Source organism: Schistocerca cancellata, chromosome 1 (assembly GCF_023864275.1).
Source record: "Schistocerca cancellata isolate TAMUIC-IGC-003103 chromosome 1, iqSchCanc2.1, whole genome shotgun sequence".
NCBI lineage: Eukaryota > Metazoa > Arthropoda > Insecta > Orthoptera > Acrididae > Schistocerca > Schistocerca cancellata.
Genome location: NC_064626.1, coordinates 781167007 through 781180814, shown reverse-complemented (window position 1 = coordinate 781180814; position 13808 = coordinate 781167007). Strand labels below are relative to the sequence as shown.

The following is a 13808-nucleotide window of genomic DNA, read 5'->3' as shown; positions in this document are numbered from 1 at the left end:
ATGCGCCGAGAACCGGTCGGCCACAACGGCCGGCAGCAAGGCAGTGTACTGTTCCCACTATTGTTCATCACTGTTGTGGATGATATAATAAAGACCACCAAGAAAAGTATTTGTGAAATAAATGCAGTGACTTTGCACATGGTGTCATGACCTGGGGAGAAACAGAAGTTCCGATTGGACTCAAGGTATAGAAATCCTGGTTTCAGAATTTTAACCTCCACATCAGAGAGGCCAATACAGTCGTGGTGGCAGTCAACAGAGATGGGCATCCCACAAATATGAAACTAGGAGTCCACCGCATAAAGTGTGCCGACAGTTTTCCATACCTCTGGAGTATAATCTCTAGGGAAAATTCGATTAGACGGGAGATTAGCAACAGAGTGCAAAAGGTTGCTGAATTCTATCAACAAGGGAGAACACTTTTATTTGGCACCAAGATAACAACAAAAGCAAAATTAGTTATGTTCAATAGCTAATTCATACCAATATTACAGAATTCTCATTCTGGAATCATCCCCCAGGCTGTGGCTAAGCCATGTCTCCGCAATATCCTTTTTTTCAGGAGTGCTGGTCCTGCTAGGTACGCAGGAGAGCTTCTGTAACCTTTGGAAGGTAGGAGACCTGGTACTGGTGGAAGTAAAGCTGTGAGGAGGGGACGTGAGTCGTGCTTGGGTAGCTCAGATGGTAGAGCACTTGCCCGCGAAAGGCAAAGGTCCCGAGTTCGAGTGTCTGTCCGGCACAGAGTTTTAATCTGCCAGGAAGTTTCATACCAATACTGCTCTACATTACCGAAACATGCAGCATCACAAAGAGAATCATCGAGGCACCAGGCATCCGAAATGAATTGCCTTTGATACACGACCCAGAAAACTTAAGTGGAAAGAGAAGGTGAGGAAGAAAGCCGGAATATAGCCATCCATTTTAGACAGAATTTGCAGATCCACATACTATGGTAACGGCATGTAATGGCCTTCGAGACTACAAGAACAGCTCAAGTCAAATTGGAAACAGAGGTGGAACGATAACGTCCAGGTGGAAGAACCAAAACTCGTTGGTTGGGTGTAATCAACGAAGGCCTCGCTGTGAGAGGGAGAACAGCAGATGATGTTCTCCGTGACAGACTCTACTTGGACGGAAGAAAATGGAAGAGGCTCATGAGCAGAACGCTGGAAACCGGAACTGTAGGCCTATAGTGAAGATGATATGAAGTTTGTGTATTCTGTTGAATTCTGCTCTTGACTCAAGTATTTTGTACCCATTCAGCCGAAAAGATATTTTATCGGCTGGATAATATGCGTTTGTATGCTTCCTGTGTACACGTAAATTATGAGTATGTATCCCACGTATGTTAAGACCCTGGAAGAAGAAGCGTTTACTTGTCTGGTGAACAGACAGTCAAGAAGATATTCTGAAATATCGTTTTCAGTTTCTTTCTTTTTTTATTTTACTCTTTTACTTTCATTTTACGTTATTTTTTTCATTAGTCTCAGTTTCTTTTACCGACTTTTACTAAAGATTGTCATGTACCTATCCACATACGTAAACGTTGTAAAATATGAGGGACAAAGATTTATAATCTTATAAAATCGAAATCGAATAACGTACTTACTAGAAGTTTTGTCTGTTACAATATCTGTATCGACAGACACCTGACATTCCACCCCACTCCACATAGCGTCATAAGATAACACAAAATTTTTCAGACGGCCCAATGTCTAAGACACTTACAACCTCGGAAACACGAATCTGTTGAAACATTATCACTATTAGACGTTCGAACCATGCCTAATAGTACATAATAAGTTGTATTTCTCATAAAAAGCATAAAGTCTCTGTTTTAACTACTTCTGGTGTATCTTTATGTGAAAGGTCAGGAGTTATTTTTCTGGTAGAAAAATATATTCAACCCCAACAATATCTGAAGTGTACTGTATGGATCAAGTACCTATATTAGAATAGGTACTGCATCTGGAGTTACGTTGTCCCTAAAAGTCACACAAATGCAACACAGCAGCCGACAAGAATTAAAAGATCGTGAGAGGTAGGTGAAAATTTAATACTCATAGGGGATTACAACGCAGAGGCAGGGAAAAGGATAAAAGCGACATTTATAGAAAGATTTTGCTCTGGTAGCGGGAATAACACAGGTGGAGGTCTCCTTGAGTTCTACAGTAAAATTCTGCTATTGACAACAAATAAACTGTTCGAGTATCACAAGAGGAGGAGGTAAACTTGACAAGGCATTTAAGCATCGAAAAATATCAGCTGGTTTACACCGTAGTGAGACAGAGTTTTCTAAATCAGGTATCGGATGTACTGAGGACATATATATACTTACAACACAGTTAACCATCAATGTATAAAATGGGGGTAGTGAAGAATCGTGTAATGTTAAGATGGGTTTGAATTTGTCTTAGGCTCTAGATATTGCGATAATGAATATCACAGCAGGAAGTTCAATTGGAGACGAATTAAACTCCACAAATGATTAATCACAGAGGTTGGACAGACAAACATAGTTCCATGGAAGGTATCTAAGAAGAAACCTTGGGTGACAATAGACAAACTTCAATTGATCGGTGAAAGAATGAAGTACATAATTATTCCAGAGAAGAACAGAAAAGTCAAACAACAATACATCATTTGTGAATGAAATGGTTTCAGGATAAATATGAACAAAACGTAAATAGCTGTCGGCGGGACAGATTCAGCACGTAGGAAATCCAAGATAACTTTCGTCGAAATTAAAAGGAAGGGCAACACCTTTAAGAGTGCAAAACTAATAGCGCAGGAGAACGAGTAGATAGAGGGTAAAGGGCACATTGAGGTCCTGTACGAGAGAGAGAGAGGGAGAGAGAGAGAGAGAGAGAGAGAGAGAGAGAGAGAGAGAGAGAAACCATTCTGCTGACGTGATACAACAGCAAATGCTTATCGATTTGGAAGACACGAAATTCAGTATTACACAGGGTGTTTCCGCGAATATGTTACAAACTTTTATGGAGGATAGAGAAGCGTAAACGTATCAAAAAATTGTTCAAATGGCTCTGAGCACTATGCGACTTAACTTCTGAGGTCATCAGTTGCCTAGAACTTAGAACTAATTACACCTAACTAACCTAAGGACATCACACACATCCATGCCCGAGGCAGAATTCGAACCTGGGACCGTAGCGGTCGCTAGGCTCCAGACTGCAGCGCCTAGAACCGCACGGCCACTCCGGCCCGCTTGTAAACGTATCAATTTGAGGTAAGGGACCCTGGTCCTAAAACGACCAAGTCTAAAGTTATAACTGAAAATCTTTCTGACATCTCTGACATGTACCGGTACCGTTGTTGCTAAGACTGTAGTGTAGGCAACTGTCAGAAGTGTTGGCATGGACCAAGAGACGAAAACAATGTCTAGTAAACATGGACTCTCAGATACATACCTTAGCATCTGTGGGCACTGGTTCACCTTCAGTACTGGGAAACACATCTCTGCTACTACAATCTCTTTGGTTTCCATAGTTTTGGAGGAAGTAATACAGATAAAAGCAAGGAAACGTGTCCAGTGAATAGAGCTACAAAACGCACAGATTAAGAAACATGGGCTCTCATCCAGTAGAAGATACGTGTTTCACAACGTGACACAGAAGACTTGGGAGCAAAAAGGAATGAACAGAAAACATTCATTCATACCTTCGAAATTCATTAGAGGGAATTTCTAACCAAATGATTGTTCAAATGAGTGGGTAGAATTGATGCTTTTAGAGACAGACCATCGGACTTCTGGAAGAATATCATCTACAGAATGGTGAAGCTAGCAAAGGCAGATAAATGAGAAACCTATGGCACAGTATGCTTACCAGATCATTGTTTGCAGTTCCTGACAAAAATAACATACTGCGTAAAGGAACCGAAGACTGAGGATCTGTTAGATGATGATCAGTTTGATTTTAAGCATGGTAAAGGCATTAGATAGACTACAATGTAAACTGGCGCGAGATTTTTTTAAATTTTCAGAAAAATATGTGTACGCTCTATTAACGAACGCGTAATATAAAATGGTTCAAATGGCTCTGAGCACTATGGGACTCAACATCTTAGGTCATAAGTCCCCTAGAACTTAGAACTACTTAAACCTAACTAACCTAAGGACATCACACACACACCCATGCCCGAGGCAGGATTCGAACCTGCGACCGTAGCAGTCCTGCGGTTCCGGACTGCAGCGCCAGAACCGCTAGACCACCGCGGCCGGCGCGTAATATAAAATGTGTACAAGAACCAAGACGGTACAATAAGAATGAAAGACCAAGAGTCAACTGCTCGGATTAAAACAGGTGTAGAGAAAGAATGAACTTTCTCTCCAACATAGTTCAACTGTATATCGTAAGCAGTGGTGGAAATAAAGGAAATTTTCTGAGTGGGATTGTCATTCAGAGTGAGGAAAAAATCGGTTATAGTATTCGTTAATGACGTTGTTTTTATTATTGAAAGCGAGGAAGAATTGCAGGACCTTTTGAAATCAATAAACGTTTTAACGAGCACAGTGAGTTGACTGAGACTTTTGCTCCTTTGATCCTTTGTTCATGCGACTGTTTCTTTTCCAGTACTTTAGTGAGAAACTGTTGGCTTTGAACGTCAATATTCATAAAATAATTGGTCTGACTGAACCTATTAATAGGATCGTTTGCAGACTCACTATCTGTGCATGTTATACGAGATATGTTGTTGATAATACTTTTCTCTACAGCCAACTTCCACTGATGTTAATTACTAATGAAAACTACTACAGCTCTATTGGTACACATTTACTGTGTCACAACTGATTTCGTTGTTTTAGAATATCATCTGGTTGCCGATTTGTGCCGCTATCACGAAGTAAAGAATATTGTTGTCGTATGTAAGATAAACGACAAAATTTGGAAATGACGGTTACATATTCTGCTGACCGCCTAACGGAAGCATTGGTGAGCAGCAAGTGCGTGAGATACGGCATGCCCTTAGTATGCTCGACATGCCGTCTCGCATGCTGTAGCAACCTGTAGCAATGAGTACAACTACAGCATACGATTACGTAAACGAAGTATGCAGATGTAGGGAATCGAGTAGAAGAAGAGGTTACAGGAGACCATGGACTTGGGACAAAGAATGAGAGAGGAGAAAAACTAACTGAGTTCTGTAATAAATTTCAGCTAGTAATAGCGAATACTCTGTTCAAAAATGACAAGAAGAGGAGGTATACGTGGAAAAGACCGGGTGATACTGGAAGATTTTAGTTAGACTATACCATAGTCAGACAGAGACTCCGAAATCAGATACTGGATTGTAAGGCGTGCCCAGAAGCAAATCTAGACTCAGATCACAATATTGTAGTGTTGAAAAATAGGCTGAAGTTCAAGAGTTTACTCAGGAAGAATCAATACGCAAAGAAGTGGGATACAGAAGTACTATGGCATGACGTGATACGCTTCAAGTTCTCTTAGGCTATAGATACAGCAATAAGGAATAGCTCAGTAGGCAGCACAGTTGAAGAGGAAGGAACATCTCTAATAAGGGCAAACACAGAAGTCACAAAGAAATGCATACGTACAAATGGCGTAACTCTTAAGAAACCACAGGTAACAAAAGAAATACCTCAGCTGATCGAAGAAAGAAGGAAGTACAAAAACGTTCATGGAAATTCAGGAATACAGAAATACACACACCAAAAAAGTTTTGCATCAGCCCGGTTCCCAGAACTCCTGAAGATAGACCTTGACTGTGGATATTGCTTGTGCGCAATAAGCAGCATGATGCGCAACTTCACTCCCGACGTCCATGCCGAGGTCCATCTTTGCAACCACGACACCATGCAGCGCGGTACAGATGGGCCCAACAGCAGGCCGAATGGACCATTCAGGATTGGCATCCGATGAGTCTCGCATATGGCTACAACCAGATAATCGTCGAAGACTTGATTGGAGGCATCCCGGTCAGGCTGAACGCCTTAGACGCACTGTCCAGAGGGTGCAGCAAGGTTGAAGTTCCCTGATGTTTTGGGGTGGCATTATGTGTGGCCGACGTACGCTGGTAGTCATGGACGGCGCAGTAACGACTGTACGATACTTGAATGCCACCCTCCGCCCGATAGTGCAACCATATCGGCAGCGTACTGGCGAGGCATTCGTCCTCGTGGACGACAATTTGCGTCCCCAACGTACACATCTCGTTAATGACTTCCTTCAGGACAAAGACATTGCTCGACTAGAGTGGCCAGCTTGTTCTCCAGACATGAACGCTATCGAAAATGCCTGGGACAGATTGGAAAGGGCTGTTTATTGCAATGTGCGGTCTTCATGAGCAATAAAATGGGCGGAAATGATGTTTACCTTGATCTCTATTCCAATCTTCTGTACAAATTCCGGAACTCTCGGATGCGAGGTGATGCAAACCTTTTTTTGGTGTGTGTACGAGTTGCTAAGGAATGAAATGAAAAGGAAGTGCCGGGAAGCTAAGACGAAATGGCTGCATTAAGAATGAGTAGAAATAGAAAAACATATCATTGTTGAAAGGACTGACTTTTGCATGTAGGGGAGTCAGAATAACCTTCGGTGACTGTAAAAGCAACGGTGGTAACATTAAGGGAGAACGGGAATTCCACCGTTAAATGCAGAGGGGAGAAAGGGAAGGTAGGAAGAGTACATTGAAGGCCTCTATGATGTGGAAGATCTGTCTGATGTGACAGAAGAAGAGACAGGAGTCGACTTAGAAGAGAAAGGGGATCCAGTATTAGAATCAGAATTTAAGAGAGCTCTGGAGGACTTGAGATCAAATAAGATAGAAGGAATAGATAACATTCCATCAGAATTTCTAAAATGATTGAGGGAAATGCCAAAAAAGACGACTATTCATATTGGTGTCTAGAATGTATGAGTCTGGCGACATACCATATGACTTTCTGAAAAATATCATTCACACAATTTCAAGGACTGCAAGAACTGACAAGTGCGAGAATTATCGCAGATCATGGATTCAGAGTAAATCGAAGAGAGACGAAGGTATTTCCAGCGAATACTTCCCTTTTACTCGCAAATCGCGTACTGATGTATAATATTAAAATGATTTCACGGGGCCGGCCGCGGTGGTCTAGCGGTTCTGGCGCTGCAGTCCGGAACCGCGGGACTGCTACGGTCGCAGGTTCGAATCCTGCCTCGGGCATGGGTGTGTGTGTTGTCCTTCGGTTAGTTAGGTTTAAGTAGTTCTAAGTTCTAGGGGACTTATGACCTAAGATGTTGAGTCCCATAGTGCTCAGAGCCATTTGAACCATTTGATTTCACGGTCAAAGATATGCATTGTATATGGCGCGCGCGCATACACACACACACACACACACACACACACACACACACACACACTGCATGGTGTTCAGCCTGTCTGTTCTCCTCCAGTAAGGCCCTAGTATTAAAATGCAAGAGGCAATTACAGTGCGGCCCCATGTGGTATATGCTCAAAAGTATCCGAATGACCTGAATTATTATTAAAAAAATGCGTCACAAAACGCTCTCCTTTCCTCCAGTGATAACCTAGTACTAAAATTCATGGGCCAGTTTCAGTGTAGCCCCCTCTGGACTGTCTTCAAAAGTATCCGAACGACCTGAATTATTCGACCTGAATTATTTATCGGAAAAAATATGTCGCAGTCCTCTCTGTAAGCCATTCACAGCCTAGTACTATGACTGTAGTGTCGCCCTATTTGGGATGCGCTAAAAGGTCAGAGAAAATTTATCAAAATACAGGTCACTGTAACTGCATTGTCTAAACTACCACTCTTTTCGCAACCTCTCTTGTCTAAGTGTATCTCAGCTGCCTCGCGTCCCAGCGATCGCGAGTTTTACTCCTGCCTCGATAATGTGGGTGAATACGCTGTCCTTACAGTGTGTTCCTGTTTAGGAAAGGAATCTCAAGATATAAGAGTGAATACACTTGTAATATTACACAAATGTAAACTTGAGCGTGTACTTGTTTCAGCACAGAAAACCTGACAATCCTGGCTGGTACAGTGGATCAGACATCTGGAGGCTCCTTGCATACGGTCACAAAGGTGGTAATCAACCCTGACTACAACCCAAGAGATGGATATGTCAACGACATCGCACTCATAAAGGTAAATTTCGCACTTCATCATCGCTAACGCTATTCAGTGCAATTTTAGTATCGTCAGAAATGTTTGAGATAGGCTCAGTTAGCAGTTTCAAAACACAATCAGAATTTGACTCTGATGACCTCTGTTGATGGACTCGGCAGAGACGGACAATGTTCACTTGTAGCAACTATCAATACAATCCTTTGTGTAGGGTTGGGAACATCTACATTTTTTGAGCGATTTATTCGATATTATTACCTATATTAAATCCCCCTCCCTCTCGTCTAAAATAAGTATCACTTGCAACAAGTGATGATCAACTTGGTATTATGGTGTCATATGAATTGTAATAAATTTCCTAGTTACGTTCACTGCGAAGCTCCAACCACTCTGGTTAAAATGGAGATTTATTGCTTAGATTCATGGACATGAATTTAGAATGACTACTATTAGCGGTCTGCCTATTGAAATTACTTTTACACAAATTCCTAGCTGTGGCATATTGCACGAAGTCTCCCGCTTTGCACGTTTCTATCATTCCACACAGTTTATTCCAACGGAATATGTGTCCTGTTTCCTTTCTGGTGAGTGAGTGCTCACCCTCGACTTAAGATTCGATTCACCAATACATTATTTGCTGCGTCCCAAGAGATAGTTAAGTCTGTTTCTAGCTAATTGTGTCTGGTGCACCATACATTTCAGCTTTCATTGTCGTGCACGTTGTAGCATTAAATTGCAATAGCTAGTTTTATATTCCGCAGAGACGTTTATCAATACGGATATATAGTCAAGTTAAATTCGAAATTGTACTGTTTAAGTTTTCATTAGTTTCCTCTGCATCACTGATACATTTGCAGTTGATATTCAGCTGTGCTGCATAAATTATAGCGGCTGTTAGCGGCAAACAAGCGATGCTGGACTGTTGAGACGTAAGAATATTTTTAAGCTTTTGTAATTTCTCCCTACTGGCTGGCGTTTCTTAATAATTGTAATGGCATTTGATAAGAATGACATGTAGGTCAGTTTCAAGAAGGCCAATTTTGTTTCACAACTGTAATAAAAATTACATTAGCAAGATATATCGAATTTTTGTATTAGCTTTTCTGGTTTTCTCAGCCTCCGTGTAAAGTAAGAGAAATGTTAACGTGAAGTTCTGGGAAGTTTCATAGAGATGTGGTTAGATTCCAACAGGAGCAGTGCGTTACTAGTAGATATGATTAAAAGAAATTTTGCCCGTGTGCCTGATTATCTGAAACCGGACATTACACGAAGTGACATATGGTGAGCTGAAAATTACGAGCTGGGACATACAATGAGGTCACAAAAGTCAAGGGATAGCGATAAGCACCTATTAGATGGCGGTACAGAGGTACAAAAGGGTAGTGCGTTTTCGGAGCTGTTTATAAGTAAACTCTTCACCTTATTACGGCCGCACGACGGGAATAAACAGACTTTGAACGCGAAATAATAGTTGAAGCTAGGCGCATGGGACATTCCATTTCGAAAATAGTAGGGAATTCAATATCCCGAGATCCACAGCGTCGAGAGTGTACCGAGAACACCAAATAGACAACATGGACAAAGCAGTGGCCGACGGCCTTCACTTAACGATAGAGTAAAGCGTAGAGTTTTCAGTGCTACAAAACAAATAACACTGCGTGAAATAACCACAGAAATCAATGTGGGACGTACGAACAGTGCGGTGAAATTGGGCGTTAATGGGCTGTGGCAGCTGACGACCGACGACAGAGCCTTGAGTCTTTCGTAACAGCACATCAACCCGCGGCCCTCTCCTGCGCTCGTAACCATATCGGTTGGACCCCAGACGACTGGAAACAGTGGCTTCATCGGATGAGTCCCGATTTCAGTTGTTAAGAGGTGCGGTGCAGACTGCATGATATCATGGGCCCAGGTTGTTAATAAAGTACTGTGGAAGCTAGTGGGGGTTCCATAATGGTGAGGGCTGTGTTTACATGGTTATGTTCGGCTACTTGGAGATCGTTTGCAGCCATTCATGGACTTCATGTACCGAAACAGTGATGTGTTTTTACGGATGACAATGAGCCATGTCTCCGATCTGAAGAACATTCTGGACAATTGCATATAGCCGAACATGAATTTCATCAAATAATAATCTAACGTAATCGAGAGGTCAGTTCGTTCACAAAATCCCGCACACTTTTGAAATTATGGACGGCTATAGAAGTTGTTGTTGTTGTTGTTGTTGTTGTTGTGGTCTTCAGTCCTGAGACTGGTTTGATGCAGCTCTCCATGCTACTCTATCCTGTGCAAGCTTCTTCATCTCCCAGTACCTACTGCAACCTACATCCTTCTGAATCTGCTTACTGTATTCATCTCTTGGTCTCCCTCTACGATTTTTACCCTCCACGCTGCCCTCCAATACTAAATTGGTGATCCCTTGATGCCTCAGAACATGTCCTACCAACCGATCCCTTCTTCTGGTCAAGTTGTGCCACGAACTTCTCTTCTGTAGAAGTAGCGTGGTTTAAATATTTTTGCAGGGGACTTCCAACGACTTGTTGAGTCCATGCCACCTCGAGCTGCAAAAGAAGGTCCAAAACGATACTTCCTGTTTCTTCAGTAGTCTACTAGTCGCGAGGACATTGTAACTCTTCATGATATGAATGTTCAAATATTATTGCTATTGAGTGATCTTTACTTCCTAAGAATGCGAAACAACATATGGAAAATAATTTTGTCAATGATTTCTTCTGTAGATATGCTGTATGTTTCCGTAAATTTTTATATGAATCACAACATGGCGACTACGTTCCCGATTGCAGGCTGTGTTGTCAGATCTATTTGTGACTGAATTTCTGTTAATGATCTTTGACGTATAGTTAAGTAAATACTTTCAGCTATTTATGCACAAGCAATAAGTGCTTTTTGTCAGGATCAGCCTCTGCTGTAAGCATTGGATTAACTTTGCGTCAACCGCACCGTCGCTATCGGAACACAAGGCGCATAAAAAGCACTGCTGAACGAGCTGACCTGAGGGATAATGCGGAAACGGTTTTATTCCAAACGGCAGTACATACAAACACATTGTTTACGGCTACCACATGAGGCAACGATTGTCCACGATTGTGTGGTGCTTTACAAGGCAGGCTGCAGTACCTCATCGGACATGTAGCGATGGCGTTCGTCGTTGTACAGTGTTTAGATGAGAAAGCCTGTGTAACGTTATAGCGTGTGGGATAACGGCAAGCAGAAATACATTACAGGCTTTTGACAGCATTACCGAAAAAAGAACATTTTTGGCTTCCCGTGTACGACACGTAGTTCTCGACTTGTCTCGTGATTTCTGCAAAATAATTTGCCAAATTGTGTAATGAGCGAAACAGGAACCACAATTTGTCACGCAGCTACTTTGGTACTACTAAATAGTCACATTTGCTCTATCAGTCGTGTTTAAATCATAAAAAATGGAATGCATTGAGAGTAACAATGATTTTCAATCTTCCTGCTCTGGGTTACTTTGCGTTTAATACCTTTTGAGGTGTTTCCGACAGCACCTTCTTATGCTTGATAAGATTTGATTTCAATTGCTATGTCTTCCTACGTTTGTTCCTGTTCGCTGTATTTATGAAGGTCGTCAGCCAAGACATTTTTCACGTTGTGCTTGAGGCGAAAGAACAAGAAGTCCAATTCCAAATATCGTGCGTGAATATTTAAATTTATTTTTTCTCTTAACTTTAATTCAAGCTCACCAAAGACAGAGCAACGAACGTTAGATGCATTTCTTATACAGAAGCAAGCATTGATAACAAGTACATCTTATGATGTTACTAGAACACGGAGGAAGAATATTTTATTTAGTTATTATTAATTTCACTCCTATTATCCATGATATGTACATGTTTTCCAATTTACCAAAGATGACAAAGGAGTATATACAGACAGCCACAGCACTGTTGAAACGCTGAACCCATCGGCAACACGCCGCTGTACACGCGACCGCTACGGTCGCAGGTTCGAATCCTGCCTCGGGCATGGATGTGTGTGATGTCCTTAGGTTACTTAGGTTTAAGTAGTTCTAAGTTCTAGGGGACTGATGACCTCAGCAGTTAAGTTCCATAGTGCTGAGAGCCTTTTGAACCAACACGCCGCTGTGGAGATCGGTGGAGTGCAGAAGACGGTTGAGACCACGTCTCAGCACGAGATACACTCCACAAGCAACTACCTTCGCTCTGTAGTCAATTTCTTTTACATAGTGTGTTGTCGCGAGTAACCCCCCAGGGTAGCCGAGCGCGCTAACGCGCTGCTTCCTGGACTCGGTATGCGCCCCGACCCCGGATCGAATACGCCCGGCGGATTAACGACGAGGGCCGGTGTGCCGGCCAGCCTGGATGTAGATTTTAGACGGTTTTCCACATCCCGCTAGGTGAATACCGGAATGGTCCCCACTTTCCGCCTCAGTTCCACGACTCGCAGACATCTCAACACGTTGGCACTATTCCATGACTTACACTCGACACCGACAGCAGGGCTACACTAATACCGTCCCGTGGGGTACAGGTGGCTGCAGGATGGGCATCCGGCCACCCCTTACTATTAACCTTGCCAAATCCGTTCCTATCAACGCCGACCCTGCGTCAGCGCGGGACATGGCACCAGTGACAGACAGTGTGTGGTTCTGCAGAAGTTAGACTACTAAAAGGTAGGCGGAGCTCTGGCGAATATGTGCAGGTAACTACTTATTGAGAACAAACACAGCTTGTAATGTGAGGACTGAAGCTTCTACAATGTTAACATTGTTTGATAGGGCACTGGAATCTGATGTTCTTCCCACTAGATCTTTGGAAAGGAACCTATTTCGTTGTGTTCCCCAATATGACATTACAATCACTTCATATCCATTTTTCAAGTGCATAAGGATACTGCATTACGAATAAATGCTTTCATCATCGTGAAACACTTACAAAATCACCCGGTGAAGAGTTCTAGAGATTCAATGAACTGCAGGATAGGTTATGAAAGCTGCCATTTATTGATACCGTATCTGACAATGGTGTCCAAAATTAAAGCAACATAAAGAAATTTTGCCAAGTTGTGTTTATTTTCCACAAAACCGTATAAACAGGTGAAGTAAACCACTGCAAAATGAATAACTGTAGACAAATATGTTCTTCGTTTTTTTCAACTTAACGAATTTAGACTCACATTCCGAAAACTGATTAATGTGCTCAGTACGGTGTGTGACCACCTTTGGCAGCAGTACAGACCAGAAAACGATGGGGCGTGCTGTAAGTGATATCATCAGTCTCATGCTGAGGCAATAACGGCCTACTCGTCCTGCAAAAACTACTCGCAGGTCTTGGAGAGTGCTGGGCAAATGCTAATGTGATGCAAGTGTCCCTAGTGCATCCCAAGAATGCTCTATGGGATTCAAATTTGGAGAGCGAGCATGATACGCCTTGCGTGCAAATTCTTCATTTTCCAAGAAAATATCAAACAACCGTGCTCTACGAGATCAGCATTATCGTCCGTCAGTACGAAGTCCAGTCCCACAGCACCTGGCAACAACACCACATGAGCTCCCAAAATATTGTCACGATACTTGACAGCAGCTAACCTTGCCGATTCAGCCATACAAGTTCATTAGGAGGCGTTCCAGTAGTCAACATAATACCTGCTCACACCATTAGGGACCTTTCTCGATATCGGTCTCTTTCCACAT

The 13808-nt window shown here is 42.4% G+C and overlaps 1 protein-coding gene across 1 annotated transcript in view; it reads left to right on the top strand.

The window, feature by feature from the left end:
- LOC126162317 (mite allergen Der f 3-like) overlaps positions 1 to 13808 on the top strand; it is a 53624-nt gene that overhangs the window by 11461 nt on the left and 28355 nt on the right. The window contains exon 3 of the mRNA XM_049918744.1: positions 7993 to 8128. Within this exon, the coding sequence (XP_049774701.1) occupies positions 7993 to 8128 (136 nt within the window). The remainder of the gene's footprint in view (positions 1 to 7992; positions 8129 to 13808) is intronic.